Source organism: Canis aureus, chromosome 24 (assembly GCF_053574225.1).
Source record: "Canis aureus isolate CA01 chromosome 24, VMU_Caureus_v.1.0, whole genome shotgun sequence".
In the NCBI taxonomy this organism is placed as follows: Eukaryota; Metazoa; Chordata; class Mammalia; order Carnivora; family Canidae; genus Canis; species Canis aureus.
In genome coordinates, this window is record NC_135634.1 from 1443241 (window position 1) to 1462627 (window position 19387).

The window sequence follows — 19387 nt, forward strand, 5'->3', positions numbered from 1 at the left end:
GTGACTTGCCTTTCAGACACAAGGATGAAACTACTTAGGCCTTAAATTTGGAGTGTGTAGTATTTCTCAAATTCCATGTATGTATCTGCTTATTTTCTTTAGACAAATAGTCCTGGAAGTAGAATTGCTAGGTAAAAGGATTTGCATTATATTTTGAGCTTGCTTTCTTCTTTCTTCTTCTTTCTTCTTTCTTCTTTCTTCTTCTTTCTTCCTTCTTCCTTCTTCTTCCTTCTCCTTCTCCTTCTCCTTCTCCTTCTTCTTCTTCTTCTTCTTTTTTATTGAAGAGGGAAGGAGCACAAGCGTAAGTAAGGGAGAAGCAGAGGGAGAATGAGTGCACCTTGGGGCTCCTCCTCCTAACCCTGAGATCATAACCTGAGCCAAAATTAAGTCAGGTGCTCAACCAACTGAGCCAGCCAGCAGCATCCCTTAGTCTTTAGATATATGTGATCAAGTTGCCAAAAATTATGGTAATTTCTGTGTCCCCTTAATAGTATCCTTCCCCTAATTAGAATTTTTTTTCCAGGGAATCCCAGGGTGGCTCAGTGGTTTAGGGCCTGCCTTCGGCCCAGGGCGCTATCCTGGAGTCCCAGGATCGAGTCCCATATCAGGCTCCCTGCATGGAGACTGCTTCTCCCTCTGTCTGTGTCTCTGCCATTCTCTCTGTGTCTCTCATGAATAAATAAAATCTTTAAAAAAAAAATTTTTTTTTCCAAACTTGTGTATGCCGTATAGTTCATTTTAAACAAATTTAGGAAGTACAGAAGGGTATAAAATATGTTTTCATGAAATAGTCTGAATTATAGGAAAGAATAGATTGTTAAAGGTTACTTTAAAGTTCTCATCACCTTTTAAAAATCTATGTAGAAAGATCTCAGTGTGTAAAGATTGTCTTATTTCAATGATGGAGGCTCCCTGAAAATTTTTATTAATTAGAACATTTCAAGTTATAAAGCCAGAAGCTATGATTACAAAGAACATCATCGTGATAAAATGCATGGCTCTAGAAAATGAACACTCATCTATATTCTTTGTATATTCTTTTTCTTTCTTTTTTTTCTTTGTATATTCTGATCAAATATGTATATTAAAATTTGAAAACAGACCTCTCAAGTAGTTTCTGTAAGTAATTTGAGATAAAGTTCAGACCTTATTCATAGATAATAGTTTTGAAAGTAGCTCTTTTTTTTTTTTTTTAAACTAATTGTAATATGCCCTCTTTTATTCTCCCGTTTTTCTTCTTTAGCAATCAGATTTTAGAACTCTCCTATCTTAGGTAAAGTCCTTAAATCTTTATCCAACAACTTCAAGGATTTGGGAACTTTGATTTGCATATTAGACAACCGATCATTATGTAGAAAGTCAAATATAGTAAAACATTAACTTGGATTCCACTCACTGAGGTAGCAGTTCTTTGTGAGAATATGTAAATAAGCTAGATAATTTCTTTTTACATCTGGCACATTTTTGCATTAATTTACCCTGATTATTGCGAAGGAGCTTTTTTTTTTACAGCTTTTTCTTATGGAAAATTTAAAACAGTATCATGTTAATGAACCCCTTTGGACCTACAGAGTTTCAGTAACCAACATTTTGCCTTTCTTGTGTCATTTATATCTTTACCTACTTTCTATCTCATGCTAGATCATGATGATGATTTATGGTTCTTTTTTTTTTTTTTTCAGGTAAAATTTGTATACTTTGAAGCATGCACATCTTAGCTATAGGATTTTGTCAAATGGATATGATATGTCCATGTAGCCTCATGCTTATCAAGACACAGAGCATTTCTCATTTCTGTCTTCCTGTCAGTAGCCTTCTGCCTCACAACTATTCTGATTTTTTTTTCACCTTACATTAACTTTGCCTGTTCTAGAAGTTGATATAAATGGAATCATACAGTGCATACTTTTTTTTTAATCCAACTTTTCATTGTTTCATGTTTTTGGTGTGAGCTGAGTACTGTTATATGGATTTATCATGATAGGTGAATAGATTTAGCTACTTTAATATTTGCTTGCGGTATATATAGTTTCTGAAATAAATTGGCATCTAATTTAAAAATCCAGTAAATTATAATAGCCATTTTTTTCTTTTCCTCACCCCTCTACTTTAATATATTGTTCTGAGTTAGTATTATGCTTCAACGAGTATCCATTAACTTCAGCTTTTAACATTTTAAAGTTTATATAAGGGGCGCCTTGGTGACTCAGTTAAGCATCTGCCTTCTGCTCAGGTCATGATACTGGAGCCCCAGGATCCAGCCCCCCGACTCCAGCCCTATTGGGCTCCCTGCTAAGCAGGAAGTCTGCTTTTCCCCTCTGACCCTCCCCTATCTCATGCAAGCACACGCTCTCAATCTCTTTTTCAAATAAATGAGTCTTTTAAAATTTATATAAAACCAATATGTAGAGCCCCTGGGTGGCTCAGTGAATTGAATGTGTGGCTCTTGATCTTGGCTCAGGCCTCAGTGTCCTGAGTTTGAGCCCTACTTTAGGCTCCACCTTGTGTGTGGTACCTACTTAAAAAAAAAAAAAAAAAAAAAACCTAATATTTTAAAATTTTTGATTTTGTCAGAAATGGTATTTTTTGAATGGCAAAAAAGTTTTCTCTGAAAAAATCATTTTACTTTACACTAAACTAATGGCATAATAAGTAATGCCTTTTTTTTTTTAATTTGGTTTTCATTTTCTTTGTTAGAACCAAGTCCTTGAGTCCTGAGTTGGTAGCTGCTGCATCTGCTATTGCAGATTTTCTCCCTTTTGATAAGCAGACAACCAAGTCAGAGCTGCTCAGGCAGCTCCAGCAGCATGAAGAAGTCTCAAAGGCACAGAAAAATGGAGGAAGAGCAAAAATTAGGTTAGTGAATCAAATAGTTCTGTCTGTAATGCTAGTTTTTCAAAAGAGGCTCTTTTCATATGACTGGTGAGTAATGTACACAATATATTCATTTATATATATTTCTCCTAAGTGGAATATTAGTAATTTGCTTTTTTAAGAAAATTCACATCTTGAGGTGTCTGGGTGGTGCAGTTTGTTGGTCCAAGTTGTGGTTTTTGGCTCAAGTCTGATCTTAGGGTTGTGAGATCAAGCCCTATGTCAGACTTTGCACTCAGCAATGAGTCTGCTTGTGTTTCTCTAAAATAAATAATGAATCTTTAAAAAAAAAAGAAAAAGAAAACTCACATTTTAAGAAAGATTGCAGTTTTTAAAAGATCAATGGAGTTTGAACAGGGGTGCCTGGATGGCTCAGTAAGTTGAGTGTCTCCTTCCGCTCATGTCATGATCCTGAAGTCCTGGGACTGAGCCTCGCATCTGGCTCTCTGCTCAGTGGTGAGCCTGTTTTCCCCTTTCCTTCTGCAGCCCTTCCTGCTTGTGCTCAGTCTCCCTCTGTCAAATGGATAAATGAAATCTTTTTTAAAAAAAATAAAAGATCAGTGGAATGGTTTAAATTTTTCCCACAAAGTTACACAATTTCATGTCCCTGAAAAAGACAGTAAATTCAGTAATGTTATTAAAAACAAATAACAGAACAAGACAGTTTACTGAGAAAATTAACTTTTTCCTATTAACTAATCTGATCTTATACACAGTATCATGATCATCTTCAGTCCTGTTTCTTTCACTTGTTTCTCTTATCCTTTTAGCTGGCACCTTCTCAGGTAGCCTCTGATCTCATTACTTCATGCCAGGTTTGAAATTGATACACAACTTCAAATGTTTGATACTTTTTCATAAGTGACACTGATATTTTAAATGAACATTTCTAAAGAACACCTTCAAAAGTTATGTTTCAAAAGGAAACAAATCTTAGTGGTCTATGGAATGTAAATGTTAATGTGTGACATACAATCTTTCATTTAAACATAACATTTTATAATGTATTAGTGCATGGAAGTGAAAAAAAATGAATTAAGTGATATGAATCCCGTGTGCAAGAAAGTTTATTACTATCCTGTAGCTACAATTTCTAATATACTTGACCTTTTTCTTATTTCAGTGTCAGTAACATAATATCAGACATGAAAGTTGCCAAATCTGCCACAATTAGAGTTAGTACAAGACCAGTGCATCAAATTCAGTTTGATGAAGGATCTGATGACTACATGAGCCAAAAGACAAGTGATGTTAAAAAAAGGTATGCAGGCTTTGCAGTCTGTTTGGTTTTGTTTAATTCTCTGTATATGTACTTTATTCTGTGCGTGTTATTGCTGATAGATATTTGAGCATTATGGATGCATTTTTATCTGTCTTCACGCTCTGCATGTACCATTTCCTGTAAAGGAAAAGATGTTCTGGGTTTAGCAGTCTTATGCTTTTCTATACCATTAATCAAATTAGGCCCTGCCTTCCATTTATCCATGATGAATAGAAGTCTCCTGATTTAGGATAAGTGGAGCTGATTGAATTCTGAACAAATGAACATTTTGTAAGAAGCATCATTTTTCATTCTGATATGTATATAACAATGTATATTTATATAATCTTTATATCTCTCTGTATAATTATCATTATTCATACCTTGGAGAAATAATCCCCACCATCAAAAAAAAAGAAAGGAAGACCCATTATAATACCTTAACGTGGTAAATTATTTGTAGCAATTTGAATTTGGTAATTTGCAGACTTAAAGATGTTAAGCCATGCCTTATGTAATTATTCTATGATAGAAAGCTGTCTGTATTTATAGAAAGTTTGTTTTCTCTCCTTCGAGGCCAAGAAATGGTAGTTGAGAAGGGGGAACCAGATATTAGTATGCTCTAATGCTCTAATAAAAACTAATTGATCTTTGTAGAAGATGATGCTTACAGTTGGGAGTGTTTTTAGTGTGTTATGTGTTCTGTAGATTTTAAGTATAATCCCAGCAACTTGAGTTAGCTCCATTCAGAAGTTCAAGTACTAATTTGTACAGGACAATTGTAAAAGATACTCAACAGTTAAAAATGAAGTTCAAGAAGTTATTTATAGTTGACTTAGGGAGATTATTTGAATTACTAGTTTAAAGTGATTTTATACCTATGACATATTATTGAATAAAGTAGAATGTGTACTTAGTGTTTTACTAAGATTCCTCAAGAATATTTAATTTCAGGGGTCCCTGGCTGACTCAGTCAGTAGAGGTGGGACTCAGGAAGTTGTGAGTTCAAGCCCTGTGTTGGCCGTAGAGCTTACTTAAAAAAAAAATTGTTTTTGATTTGTCTTGTTTGAATTAGTCTTCTTTGAAATGATCCCATGTAGCTACATCAGAATGGTATATCATAATTTAATTCTTAATGATATTAGTTGTCATTAACAATTAGAAGGTGATGGGGCGCCTGGGTGGCTCAGTTGGTTAAGTGTCCATCTCTTAATTTCAGCTCAGGTCATGATCTCAGGGTTGTGAAATTGAGTCCCGCATGGGCTCTGTGTTGGGCATGGAGCCTCCTTAAGATTCTGTCTCTCCCTCTGCCCCCACCCCCACCCCCAATGCACATATCAAAAAAAAAAAAAAAAAAAGTTTTAAAAATTAGAAGGTGGCAAGGGAGAAGCTAAAAAATTAGGACAGGTGTTTATGTACATATAATGACTGTGTTAAAAAGCTGGCTGAAGGACTCTAGAGTAAGGGGAAGCCGTGGTCAGATACCAGTGTATTCACTGTGCTTTGTTGTGGGACAGCCTGAGACAGTCTTGGCCTGAACTGATCACCACAAATGTACTCTGGGCTTATTCTTTCAGCAAGAGACAGAGAGGGGTGAGGCACAGGGCACTGGAGTCATTCTGGCCTGCCTCAGAATCTTGGCACTGTGCCAGTGACTAATTCTGGGACTGGGGCAACTTCTATAGCCTCGTTGGTCTGTTTCCTTATCTATAAAATGCTAAAATTGAAGCCTAACTTAAATGGCTTTCTTGATAAATAGGAAAGGAATGTGCCAACTATATATAGTAGATGCATAGCAAATGACTGTTCCCTTCGCTTCCTCTTTAGTACATTCTAAAATTCCATACTTGACCAAATCATTCCCTCTTTACTGTGAGTTACCTTAATGCATCATCCTGTTTACCTGATGCAAAGTGAGGGAGTGCAGGTGGGGAGAAGAATACAAAGCACTGAGAAGAGTTGGGGAGCATAAATACCTTTATTTAAGAATACTTGAGGACCCAGACACCTGGGTGGCTCAGCCATTGAGGCTTTGGCTCAGGGCATGACACTGGGGCCCTGGGATTGAGTCCCACATCAGGCTCATGAATAAATAAATAAAATCATAAATAAAAGAAAAAAAATACTTGGGAGCCAGCTAGAGGAAAACTTAAGTGATTTAAGATCACTTTATCTAATTTCAATATGGTATTTAAATTTTTTCAGTTAATATAATTTCATAGAAGAAAGTAACTTGATTCAGAAGAGAATTCAAAATTATTTTAAAGTGAACTCTCCAGTTTTGCATTAGTTTTTAATCTACCAGTAAATTTATTCAAGTATGAATGTGAATTGATGCATAAAGCAGTTGATTAAAATACACAGGGAAAAGTTACCTATTAACTCCCTGACATTAATTTCAATAGTTAATTATAAATGTTATGTAAAAAAAAGTTAATCATTATGTTAAAATTGCAGAATGAGTGCCTTATAAGTGGGAATGTTTTGATTTATCTATTCCATCTTTTATAATTATAGTTTGTAATTAAACAGGCAGTGTTTTCTACCCTTAAACTAAGACAAATATTGGCTTTAACAGTTTATAATTTAGCATATTCTAATAGCTTTCTAATGTTGAGTTTTCTAAAACTTCAATATGAAATGGATCACATAAAAATTATAGCACATTAAGCTAATCTTTTCAGTTAGATATTTTGGAAATTAAGCTGCTTAAACTGCTTTATTGTATCATGATGCAAAATTTCAAGTGCATTTGTTCCAGTTTTTAGTTACCAGTTCTAAAGATCTGACAATTTAGTTAAAATGTCTGGTGTGAAAAAAATAAAAATAAAATGTCTGGTGTGGGTCAGTGGAATTTTTAAAAAGTTCTATCCTAGTCTTTCATATAAAATTTTTTTCTTGGGGATCCTTGGATGGCTCAGTGGTTTAGTGCCTACCTTTGGCCCAGGGCACGATCCTGAAGTCCTGGAATCGAATGCCCCATCAGACTCCCTGCATGAAGCCTGCCTCTCCTTCTGCCTGTGTGTCTGCCTCTCTCTCTCTGTGTGTGTCTTTCATAAATAAATAAATAAATAAATAAATACATACATACATACAATCTTTTAAAAATAATTTTTTTTCTTAAATAATTTTTTCTTGGCAATGTATAAAAATATTAAATTATTTTTTCTTTTTCAGTCTTAGGAAAAATATGCTCAAAGGGAAGAGACTTAATATTTTTGACCTTAAGGCAGTTACTGAAGAGACATCTGAAACAGGTTTGTTAAGAACACTATTTCTCAGGGATGCCTGGGAGGCTCAGCAGTTGAGCATCTGCCTTTTGCTCAGGATGTGATCCCGGGGTCCAGGGATTGAGACCCACATCGGGTTCCCTGCAGGAAGTCTGCTTCTTCCCTCTGCCTGTGACTCTGCCATTCTCTCTCTGTCTCTCATGAATACATAAATAAATCTTTAAACAAACAAACAAACATTATTTCTCAGGTGTAGAAACATCCCATCTTTCAAAAATCCTTAATGTTTTGATTGCACAATGTCAGGTATTTTAATAATCCATCCTGTCATTGGCCTGGATCCTGGTTATGAATGTAGTTGTTGACATTGCTAGTCTTGGTCAGATTCCTCCCTTGAAATGTTGCATTCTGTGGGACAATAGGAGATAGCTACTGCCAACTTCATAAATCCAGAGCTATCAGTTGGCTATTGATGTGGGTTAGAATATTAATGATCACCCCCGTTTGAAACTGTACTATTACAAAAGATAAACTGGGGTTTCTGCCCTAAGGCCGCTTGCTATCTAGAAGAGAAAATAGCATTTGTAGAAGTAACTTAATGAAGTGATTTAGTGATTGTGTAAGAGCTGGGAAGAAGAGCCTTCAAGAAATATATTTAGCGACCTGTGTGTGTATGTTTTCACAAAGAACCATGTTCTCTGTTCTTACCCCTTTTTTCTTTGGGTAAGAAGTCAGATCCTTCATATTTCCCATTTTAATTAATTAAAAGAGATATGAAAGTATCTTCTTCCTTGACATTAAATATGATTTACTGATTATTTATTTTAAGATTTTATTTATTTATTCATGAGAGACACAGAGAGAGGCAGAGGGAGAAGCAGGGTCCATGCTGGGGACCCGATGCAGGACTCGATCCCCAGACCGGGGATCATACCCTGAGCCAAAGGCAGACACTCAACCACTGAGCCACCCAGGCATCCCAATTTACTGATAATGTAAAATAAATGAGGAAACTCGATACAAGTGGTCTTCAGTTTACAAGTGACTTTCATTTCCAAAGATTAGAAGTTACCTTTTTGGACTTGATAAAAATAATTTTATAATTAATATTTAAGTTCTGAGGCTAGCCTCTAATGGCTCATATAATCCGTCAGTTACTTATATAAACATCTGATTTTTCCCACTATTCAGCAAACTCCTAAATATTAGGGGCTGGATTTCACTGATTTATGTATACCTAGAAGCACCTAGCCAAATGGCTGACAGATCATAGCAATTATCTTAAATCATAAATGCCTTTTTTAAATAAATTGAGCTATAAAATATCTAGCCATAGAGGAAAGGAGTTAATTCAATCAGTGTTCATTTAAACTGAAGATGGGGATCCCTGGGTGGCGGAGCGGTTTGGCACCTGCCTTTGGCCCAGGGCGCGATCCTGGAGACCCGGGATCGAGTCCCACGTCGGGCTCCCGGTGCATGGAGCCTGCTTCTCCCCCTGCCTATGTCTCTGCCTCTCTCTCTTTCTCTCTCTGTGTGACTATCATAAATAAATAAAAATTTTTTAAAAAATAAAAAAATAAAAATAAACTGAAGATGAGGGACGCCTGGGTGGCTCAGCGGTTGAACATCCGTCGTAATGATGGAATGAATGAGTTCTTCTCTCCCACGGTTCCCACATTTTGCTCCCCTCCAGGTTCCTACCACTCATCCTGGAGTAATCTAGAGCTGAGAGACAATATAGCTTTAGTGGAAGGAGTCTGATAGATGTGGATTATTCAAATTCAGTTTCTGCCAGACTAACTTCTCTGAGTTCCCTTTCTCCATCTAGAAAATGGAGCTAATACATACTTCTGAAGGATTAAATGAGGTAATATAATTAAAGTGTCAGGCACAATGCCAGGAACACAGGGTACATTCAGTACCGCGTTGTAGCTATGAGCAGTAATGATGATGGTGGTGATGATCATGGTCACAGAAAAGACATGAGTTGGTCAGTGTCCACTGAACAAATCTATAAACTGTGACTATAATCACTCAATTATTTTGCTGCTGTGATTACTCTTGTAGATGCGGCTAATTAAGTTAACTGATGTGATCTTTTCTCTCCCTCAGATTCCTAGGGCCCACATGCTTAATTTACAGCAGTCAGTACATGGTCAGGCCTAGTCACACATGAACCTTCACATAAAGTCTGTGTGGACACATATATTTTCTTTGGGGGAAATATCTAGGAGTCAGATAGTTGTACACTAAATGTATTTATAACTTTTTTAAGAAACTGCCAAACTATTTTTCAAAGAGGTTGTTCCGTTTTACATTCCTACTAGCAGTGCCTGGTGGAAATAGGATTCATTCTTGCAAGATGTCTTCAATTTCCAAAGCAAATAAATGATTGAAATGCAATATGATGGTGGTTATAACAGCTAACATTATATGAACTTACAGAGTTGGTAGTGAGGATCAAATGAACTAATGCATAAAACGCATTAACACAGGGACGTCTGGGTGGCTCAGTGGTTGAGTGTCTGCCTTTGGCTCAGGGCATGATCCCGGGGTCAAGGGATTGAGTCTCCCCACAGGGAACCTGCTTCTCCCTCTGCCTGTGTCTTTGGCTCCTTCTCTGTGTCTCTCATGAATAAATGGAAAAACATCCTAAAAAAAATAAAAAGCATTAACACAGAGTAAGTGCTCCATATTCATTAGTAGTGGTGTCATTATTTTTATGTTAATTTAATATATTTGGTCTTTAATGGTAGAACATTGTGATTTATCTTGACAGACTAAAAATAAATAGGCTGAAGTTTAAATATCAAAGTCACATGTTATATAAAAAATATTCACATTTGTGGGGCCCCTGTGTGGTTCAGTCGATAAAGCATCCAACTCTTGATTTTGGCTCAGATCTGTTCTCAGGGTTGTGAGATCTACGCTCAGCGGGGAGTCTGCTTGAGATTCTCTATTACCCCCCCTTCACTCATGTGCTTTCTCTCTCTAAAATAAATAAACCTTTTTTAAAAATATTCGCATTCATGAAAACATTCTTAAACAAAATATGCCTTTTTATTCCTTTCCAGTAGAGGGGGCAGTGAGACTTTAGAGATTGCTTGCCTAGCAGTGTAGTAAAACAAAAGGCTTGCAGTAATTGTCACTGTAGGCTTTTTATGTCATTTTTGTTTAGTTTTAGCTCTCAAGAGTGACCTTTCATCATATACTGTTTATTTCTAAGCCGCAGGGCCTGAAGTGTGTTACCAATTTGGAGTTAATTGTATTACATTAAAAAAAATAAAGATATATACATTGACTTGTGATGATTTGAAATGTTTCTATTATAGAGACTACACCTTCACTCTGGGATATAGAATTTGCTAAGCAGTTAGCTGCAGTAAATGAACAGCCGCTTCAGAATGGTTTTGCAGAAATGATCCAGTGGACGAAAGATGGGAAGCTGTGGGAGTTTCCAATTAACAATGAAGCAGGTAGGTCTTAATTTCAGAGGTTTATAAAATTCAGTATGGAAAAAAAATTCAGTATGGAGATGAAATCTGGCAGGTGTTCAGAGTCTAGATATTTACATGAATTTTAGAGCTTTGTATAAACATCCTTGTGGTGTCTGAAAAGAAATTTGACAGTTTGGGGCATATGGATGGCTCAGTCAGTTAAGTATCTGCCTCCAGCTTGGGTTATGATCTCAGGGTCCTGGGATTGAGCCCCATATTGGGCTCCCTGCTTAGCTTCTTCTCCCTCTGCCTGCAGCTCCCCATTTATGCTCACTTTCTCTCTCTTTGTCAAATAAATAAAATCTTAAAAAAAAAAAAAAAAAAAAGAGAAAAAAACTTTAAAACTTTAAGTTGGAATTTCACTTAATTCTAGGGTTGTTTGTTTTAAGATTTTTTTATTTATCCATGAGGGACACAGAGAAAGGCAGAGACACAGGCAGAGGGAGAAGCAGACTCCTCACAGGGAGCCTGATATGGGATTCGATCCCTGGACTGAGCTGAAGGCAGACACTCAACCGAAATTCTAGGTTTTTAATAAGGAAAAGAAAGAAGTAAAATTCGGGGGGCCTGGGTGGCTCAGTCGTTAAGTGTCCAACTCTTTTTTTTTTTTTTTTTTTTAAGATTGTATTTATTTATTTGAGAGTGAGCACAAGCAGTGTGGAGGGGCAGAGGGAGAGGGAGAAGGAGAACAGCTGCTGAGCAGGGAGCCCACCATGGGGCTTGTTCCCAGGACCCCAAGATCATGACCTTAGCCAAAGGCAGATGGTTAACTGACTGAGCCACCGATGCACCGCTAAGCATCCAGTTCTTTTTTTTTTTTTTTTTTTTTTTTTTTTAGCATCCAGTTCTTGATCTCCGCTCAGGTCTTGACCTCATGGTCATGAGCTCAAGCCCCATGTTGGGCTCTTTGCTGGTATAGAGACTACTTAAAAAAATAATACAAATTTTAAAAGGAAGTAAAATTATACAGCAGAAATGCATCATGAATTTTTACGTGACATGAAAGTATTGACTGGAAATGATGACAGTTTCCTAATTGCTGAGCAGGAGATTACCTGGAAAATCTCTTATATTAAATCCTGAGTATGAAATCAAATTTCAATTTTGGAGAACATTACAACTCTGAACGTTTTATGCTTAGTTATCTTTTACTCATAAAACTGTTGCATTAAAGAGATGCAAGGTTCTCCTGCTTGAAAGCTACCTAAAGGAAAGATGTTAGAAGGCTTCAAAATTTTTTGGAACTCAGGCTGCATACATACCTACATTCTTTGAATTACTAGATCTATTATCTACTTTCCTGAAGATTATTCTGGAGATGTTACCTCTTCCTCACTCAAAAGGGATATTGTATTACTGTGCTATTTATTTTATGCCATTTTTTATGTTATCATCAACTAAACAGTTTAGGTATATTTTCAATTAGAAGAGATTCATGTACAGTTAGCTAGGAATTGTAAACACCTCACTAAGTCGTAGGAAAATGTAGTCCATATTTTAACCTTTGTAGTATTATGCTGTCACTGTAACATTTTATTTTTTGAAAATCTCATTTGTTTGGATTAATAAGTAGAATAGAAGCTTAAATATCAGAAACATATTGTCTTGCATCTTCATAAAGTTTTACTTGATAGGAAAACTTTTTCAAGAATGATAATTCCTTTAACAAATTCTGAATATATTATGTATTTGTATGGTATATGCAGTAATAAAGGATGTTGTTTCATCTGTCACATAACATGAGTATTTCTCAAAGTATTATGCTTTCCATACTCTGGTGTGGGAATCAAGGAAAGGTGAAAAAAGCCCAAGGACTTTTTAGTTGGGCAAATCACGGTACAGATCCAACTCTCTTAGTGATTCGCCATTTGCCTTTGAGGAAACTATTTAACCTCTTGAGGTTAAAATACTAGTTGTGTCTCCTCGGTTGTAAAATTAAAGATATCTCATTGAAAGAATGTAAGAAGTAAGACAGTTATTTGAGTTGCTTAGCGCAGTTCTTGGTTTATAATACATATAAATGGTATTCACCCCCTGATGTGAACACAGATTTTTAAAAGGAGAAAAAAGTTAACAATACATTAAGGGAAGATTTCATTATTTGATGAAACTTGGATATTCTAAGTCCTGATAGTTAAAAACATGGTTTTAAGACCCAATATTGAAGTAGGATAACTTGTGACTTTATTTAGGAGAGACAGTGATTAGGAGTTCAAGTTTTGAGTGAATTGTATGCTTAATCTCACTAAGCCTCATGAAATAATGTCTATGAAATAAGGGCAATAATGATAGGATTTATTTTACAGGATTCTTCTGAGAAACAAGTGAGGTTGTACAAGTAAAGCATCATCAACCATCATCATCTCTGTTCCTACAACAATATCGTGAAAGGGTTTACTATACTAGAAGGATCTCAAATCTTTTTTTTTTTTTAAGATTTTATTTATTTATTCATGAGACACACAGAAAGAGAGAGAGAGACACAGGCAAAGGGAGAAGCATGCTCCATGCAGAGAGCCTGATGTGGGAGTTGATCCCGGGTCTCCAGGATCACACCCTGGGTCAAAGGCGGCGCTAAACCACTGAGCCACCCAGGCTGCCCAGGATCTCAAATCTTAAACTATTAGTGAGGATGTGTATTTTCTAGGAACCACCAAATAGGGTAACTGGAAAATAAGAGTTAGTGTACATTCTCATCAAGAGTAAAACACTTCAGTTCATCAAAATTTTAATTGTCCAAACTCCAAAGGAATTTATCTTAAATTTGACCTGGTTGTTGAGAAAGTTTAATTTTTACAAAAGGAAAAAAAAAAATATGTCTCTTGGTCAGGTTAGGGAGATAAATGTGACAAGTTTCCGTATGCACTCTGCATATTATTGATGCTTTAGGGTGGGTGGGAAGGGGAGGTATCTCATTTCCAGCTCCTTGAGGCAATTGTTATCTGAACGAAAAACAGGAAAGGAACTGTGGAAACTCTCTCACTTTGATCACTCCCCTCAGTATACACTTAGGAACTTCAGAATACTTTGAGAGACTGGCATTAGAATTTGGAGCTTCAAGAGTTCGATAATATTCTTCTGTATTTCTTATTTCTAAATTTTAAGATTAGTAAAATGTCATGTACTCTCTACTAACAGCTTCCAGAAGATTAACTTTGATGCTTTTGGGGAAAGGTGTTTTATTTTTAGGGGTGAGTCATGCCATGCCAGTTTCTGAACCTAATACTGAAAATGACAAAATGACATGTCCTGTGTTTATAGCTTTGCTTCCCAGTGCTGTGTTTTTCATTTATGTAAAAAATTAGTTTGTTGTTTTACCACATAAAATATATAAATTATTTCCCAGTTTTTTTTCTAAATTTTTTTTTATTTTTTTTATTTATTTATGATAGTCACAGAGAGAGAGAGAGAGGCAGAGACACAGGCAGAGGGAGAAGCAGGCTCCATGCACCGGGAGCCTGATGTGGGATTCGATCCCAGGTCTCCAGGATCGCGCCCTGGGCCAAAGGCAGGCGCCAAACCGCTGCGCCACCCAGGGATCCCTATTTCCCAGTTTGAAGTAGCTTTTATCCAGTTTGGGTTTTTTTTGTTTTTGAGAACTGGTTTACGCCTTCTGTCTTGCTTTGTCAGCATAGGGATTTATAGGAGCAGTAAGGTGGCATTATTCCTACTTAGGTTTTGTAGTAGTTATTATATATTGGATTGATTTAAAAAATCATTTTTATTTTAGCTTTGACCTTGACTTTAAATTTAATCATGTTTGCTACTACCCAGTCAACAGTCTTGCTCTTGAATATTCTTTAGCCATATATATGCCACCAAAAAAGTGTAAGTGTAATGTGTTGTCAGTTTTTGATATGTAACATGCTACCCCTGAAACTTAGTACAACTAAGTTATAACTGATCATGAATTTATGGGCTTTCTTGTTAGTTTTGGCAGCTTAGTTGAGGGCGGTTCCCTCTAGAGTGGCTTGTTTCACATGTTTGGTTGTTGGTGCTGGCTGTTGTCAGGGGAGATGGAGGTAACTGGGTTATATGTCACTCATCATCTCATAGAGTAGCTTGGGCTCTACTACATGGCTGTAATAGAGTTCCTAGTGGCAAGGAAGAGCAAGGATTAACATGTAAGTACTTTTCAAGCCTTTGTTTGCACTGTGTTTAGTAATATCCCATTGACCAAAGCAGGTCACTTGGCCAATGCTGAATCAAGTGTTTGAGAAACAGCCTCCATTTATGGGGAGAATGACAGAGTCACATTGTGAAGGGGCATGTATAGAGGCATAGAAGTGATATGTGGCCATTTGTCAATCTGCCACCTTGATTTAGTTTGTATTTACTTTAGCTTCAATAAAAATAACACATAGATCTTTAAACGTCCAAATAAATAAAAAAAAAATCTCTTTCAGTAAATATAAACTAACTCCAAGTAAGTAGAAAGCATTTAAGACTTTTATTTTGAGAGAATTGTATATTCACACGCCATTGAAGAAGTAAGTATCCTGGTTAGCCTTTACACAGTTTCACCCAACAGTTACTTCCTACAAAATCATATTACAGTATTACAGCCAGGCAATTGACATTGATACAATTCAACCATGTTCAGTTGTCACCAGTTTTATAAGTACTCCTTTACATGTACATATTTAGTTCTGTACAATTTTATCACATATGTAGACTCACGTGACCACCACTGCAGTCAAGATACACAGTTCCATCACTTCAAAGAGCCCTCGTATAGCCCTTTTGTGACCACACCTGCTTGCCTTCCACTGCCTCCCTTTCTTAGTCCTGGATCCCTCACAATCACTAAATCCTTTCACCATTTCTATAAATTTGTCACTTCAAGGAATATATACGAATATGATCTTACAGTGTGTAACCTTTGGGAATTAACTTTTTTTAACTCAGCCTGAATAATTATCTGGAGATTTATCCAAGTTGTTGCATCTATCAGTATGTTTGTAGCTTGTTTTTAGTTGAGTAATAGTCCATGATTTGAATGTGACATATAGTTTGTGTAGCCATTCACCTGGAAAAAGACATCTGGCTTGTTAACCAGTTTGTAATCTCTACACCTAACATGGGGCTCAAACTCATAACCCCAAGGTCAAGAGGTGCATTACTCTACCAACTCAGCCAGCCAGGTACCCCACATGTTTAGTTTTTGTTTTCTAAGATTATATTTATTTATTTGAGAGGGAGTGCAAGCATAAGCAGGTAGAGGGGAGGAGAGAGAGGGAGAAACAGACTTCCCACTGAACAGGGAACCTGACATAGTACTCGGTCAGGACCCTGAGATCATGATCTGAGCCAAAATCAGGGACACTTAACCAACTGAGCCACCCACACACGTCCACTGCATGCTTAGTTTTTCTTTCTTTCTTTTTTTTTTTTTAAGATTTTATTTATTCATGAATGACACAGAGAGAGAGAGAGAGAGAGAGGCAGAGACACAGGCAGAGGGAGAAGCAGGCTCCATGTAGGGAGCCCGATGTGGGACCCGATCTCAGGAGTCCAGGATCACACTCTGGGCCAAAGGCAGGCGCTAAACCGCTGAGCCACCCAGGGATCCCGCATGTTTAGTTTTTTAAAGGAACTTCCAAACTTTTTTCTAGAGCGGCTGTGCCATTTTATATTCCCACCAGCAGTGTGTGAACGACTAGCTTTTAATTTTCACCAGCAGTTAATAATGTCACTATTTTTTTTTAGATGTGTTTACATTCTGATAGATGTGTAATGATAGCTCATTTTGGGTTTTTTTTTTTTTTTTTTTTTTTTTTTTTTTAAGATTTATTTATTTATGATAGTCACAGAGAGAGAGAGGCAGAGACACAGGCAGAGGGAGAAGCAGGCTCCATGCACCGGGAGCCCGATGTGGGATTCGATCCTGGGTCTCCAGGATCGCGCCCTGGGCCAAACCGCTGCGCCACCCAGGGATCCCTCATTTTGGTTTTAATCTGCATTTCCCTAATGGCTAGAGAGGTTGAATGTGTTTTTCTTGTGTTTGTCATCTGTATATCTTCTTCAATGAAAAGTCTGTTCTTGTTTTTTAAGATTTTATTTTTTTATTCATGAGAGAGACAGAGACATGAGTGGAGGGAGAAGCAGGCTCTCTGCAGGGAGCCTGATGTGGGACTCAATCTCAGGACCAAGGATCACAACCTGAGCCACAGGTAGATGCTCAACCACTGAGCCACCCAAGTGCCCCAAGAGGATTTTTTAATATTTTCCAGACACTAGTCCTTTATTGAATATTTGTTTTGCATTGGGGCGTCTGAGTGGCTCAGTTGGTTAGGCATCCAACTCTTGATTTTGGCTCAGGTCATGTCAGAGTTGTGAGATCAAGCCCTAAGTCAGGCTCTGTGCTGGGTGTGGAGCCTGCTTAAGATTCTCTCTCACCTTCTCCCTGTGCCCCTCCCTGGCTCGTTCTCTCTTAAAAAAAGAAGACGACTTGGTTTGCAGTCTGTAGTTTGTCTTTGCATTCTCTTAACAGAATCTTTCACAGAGCAAAAGTTTCTCATTTTGATGGGGTCCAGTTTTTCCTTTTATGGATGGTGCTTTTGGTGTCATGTTCTTGGCCAGCCCTTGAACTAGATTTTGAACTAGATCGATCTTTCTTTCTTTCTTTCTTTCTTTCTTTCTTTCTTTCTTTCTTTCTTTTCTTTCTTTTCTTCTCCTTTCTTTCTTTTTCTTTCTTTCTTTCTTTCTTTCTTTCTTTCTTTCTTTCTTTCTTTCTTTCTTTCTTTCTTTCTTTCTTTTCTTCTTTTCTTTTTTTCATTTTTAAGATTTTGTTTTTAAGCATTCTCTGTACCCAACGTGGGGCTTAAACTCATAACCCCAAGATCAAGAGTCACACGCTCTACTGACTAAGCCAGCCAAGCACCTCTCCCCCCTATATTTTTTTCTATAAGATTTATAGTTTTAAATTTATGATCCATTTGGGGTTAATTTGTATGAGGTATGACATTTAGGTTGAGGTTCTTTGTGTGTGTGTCAGTAGATATCCAGTACCTCTAGCATAATTTGTTGAAAAGACTATCCTTTTATCATTAAATTGTCTTTGCACCTTTGTTTTAAAAAATTGGGCACATTAGAAACGACAAATACCCACCATTTGTTTCGATGTGGATGGAACTGGAGGGTATTATTCTGAGTGAAATAAGTCCATCGGAGAAGGACAAACATTATATGGTCTCATTCATTTGGGGAATATAAAAAATAGTGAAAGGGAATAAAAATAAGTGGGAAATATCAGAAAGGGAGACAGAACATGAAAGACTCCTAACTCTGGGAAACGAACTAGGGGTGGTGGAAGGGGAGGAGGGCGGGGGGTGGGGGTGACTGGGTGGCGGGCACTGAGGTGGGCACTTGACGGGATGAGCACTGGGTGTTACTCTGTATGTTGACAAATTGAACACCAATAAAAAATAAATTTATTTTTAAAAAATTGGGCACATTTGTGTTTGTCTATATTACTCTACCAGGGCTGCCATAATAAAATAGCGGAGATTGGGTGGCTTAAAATAACAGATTTATTTTCTCATATTTCTGGAGGCTGGAAGTCCAAAATCAGGGTGCCGGCAGGTTTTATTTCTCCTGAGGCCTCTTTTCTTGGTTTGTAGATGTTTGTCTTCTCTTTGTCTCTTCATGCAATCTTTTCTCTGTGGGCACTCTTCATATTTCTTGCTCTTCTTATAAGGACACCAGTCCATCCTATTCGATCAGGGCTCAATTGTTACAACTTCATTTAACCTTAATTACCTCCTTAAATGTCCTATCTCTAGGGATCCCTGGGTGGCGCAGCGGTTTGGCGCCTGCCTTTGGCCCAGGGCGCGATCCTGGAGACCCGGGATCGAATCCCACGTCGGGCTCCCGGTGCATGGAGCCTGCTTCTCCCTCTGCCTGTGTCTCTGTGCCTCTCTCTCTCTCTCTGTGACTATCATAAATAAATAAAAATTAAAAAAAAAAAAAATGTCCTATCTCTAAATATAGTCACATTGGGGATTAGGACCTCAGCCTATCAATTTTGAGGGGTTATAGTTCAATCCATAATAGGGTCTATTCCTGGGCCCTCTCTTCTGTCAATCTGTGTGTCTGTCCCTCTGCTAATACCAAGTGCTTTTTTTATTTTTTTAAGATTTCATTTATTTATTTGAGAGAGAGAGAGAGAGTGCAGAAACTGGGGTGGGAGGGGCAGAGGGAGCCTGACACAGGGCTTGATCCGGGGACTCTGAAATCAAAACCAGGACCTGAGCCAAAGGCAGATGCTTAACTGACTAAGCTACCCAGGCGTTCCTGCTAATACCACACTTTTGATTATTGTAGCTATTTCAGTCAATCTTAGCATTATTGGTCCTATTTTATTCTTCTCTTTCAAGATTGTTGTAATATTCTAGGTCTTGTGCCTTTCCATATAAATTTTAGAATAAACTTGTCAGTGGCACTTTCCTGAGATTTTGATAGGAAGTATATTCAACATAATAGATCAGTTTGGAGAGAATTAATATCTTAATATGTTGAGTCTT

The 19387-nt window shown here is 37.2% G+C and overlaps 1 protein-coding gene across 4 annotated transcripts in view; it reads left to right on the forward strand.

The window, feature by feature from the left end:
- Positions 1 to 19387, forward strand: part of MRPS31 (mitochondrial ribosomal protein S31) — a 34181-nt gene that overhangs the window by 10488 nt on the left and 4306 nt on the right. For 2 of the 4 annotated variants that reach the window (XM_077867941.1, XM_077867944.1), the window contains exons 3-6: positions 2698 to 2856; positions 3998 to 4135; positions 7313 to 7392; positions 10698 to 10841. In XM_077867941.1, the coding sequence (XP_077724067.1) occupies positions 2698 to 2856; positions 3998 to 4135; positions 7313 to 7392; positions 10698 to 10841 (521 nt within the window). The remainder of the gene's footprint in view (positions 1 to 2697; positions 2857 to 3997; positions 4136 to 7312; positions 7393 to 10697; positions 10842 to 19387) is intronic. The other 2 variants (XM_077867942.1, XM_077867943.1) reach the window with 2 other exon arrangements.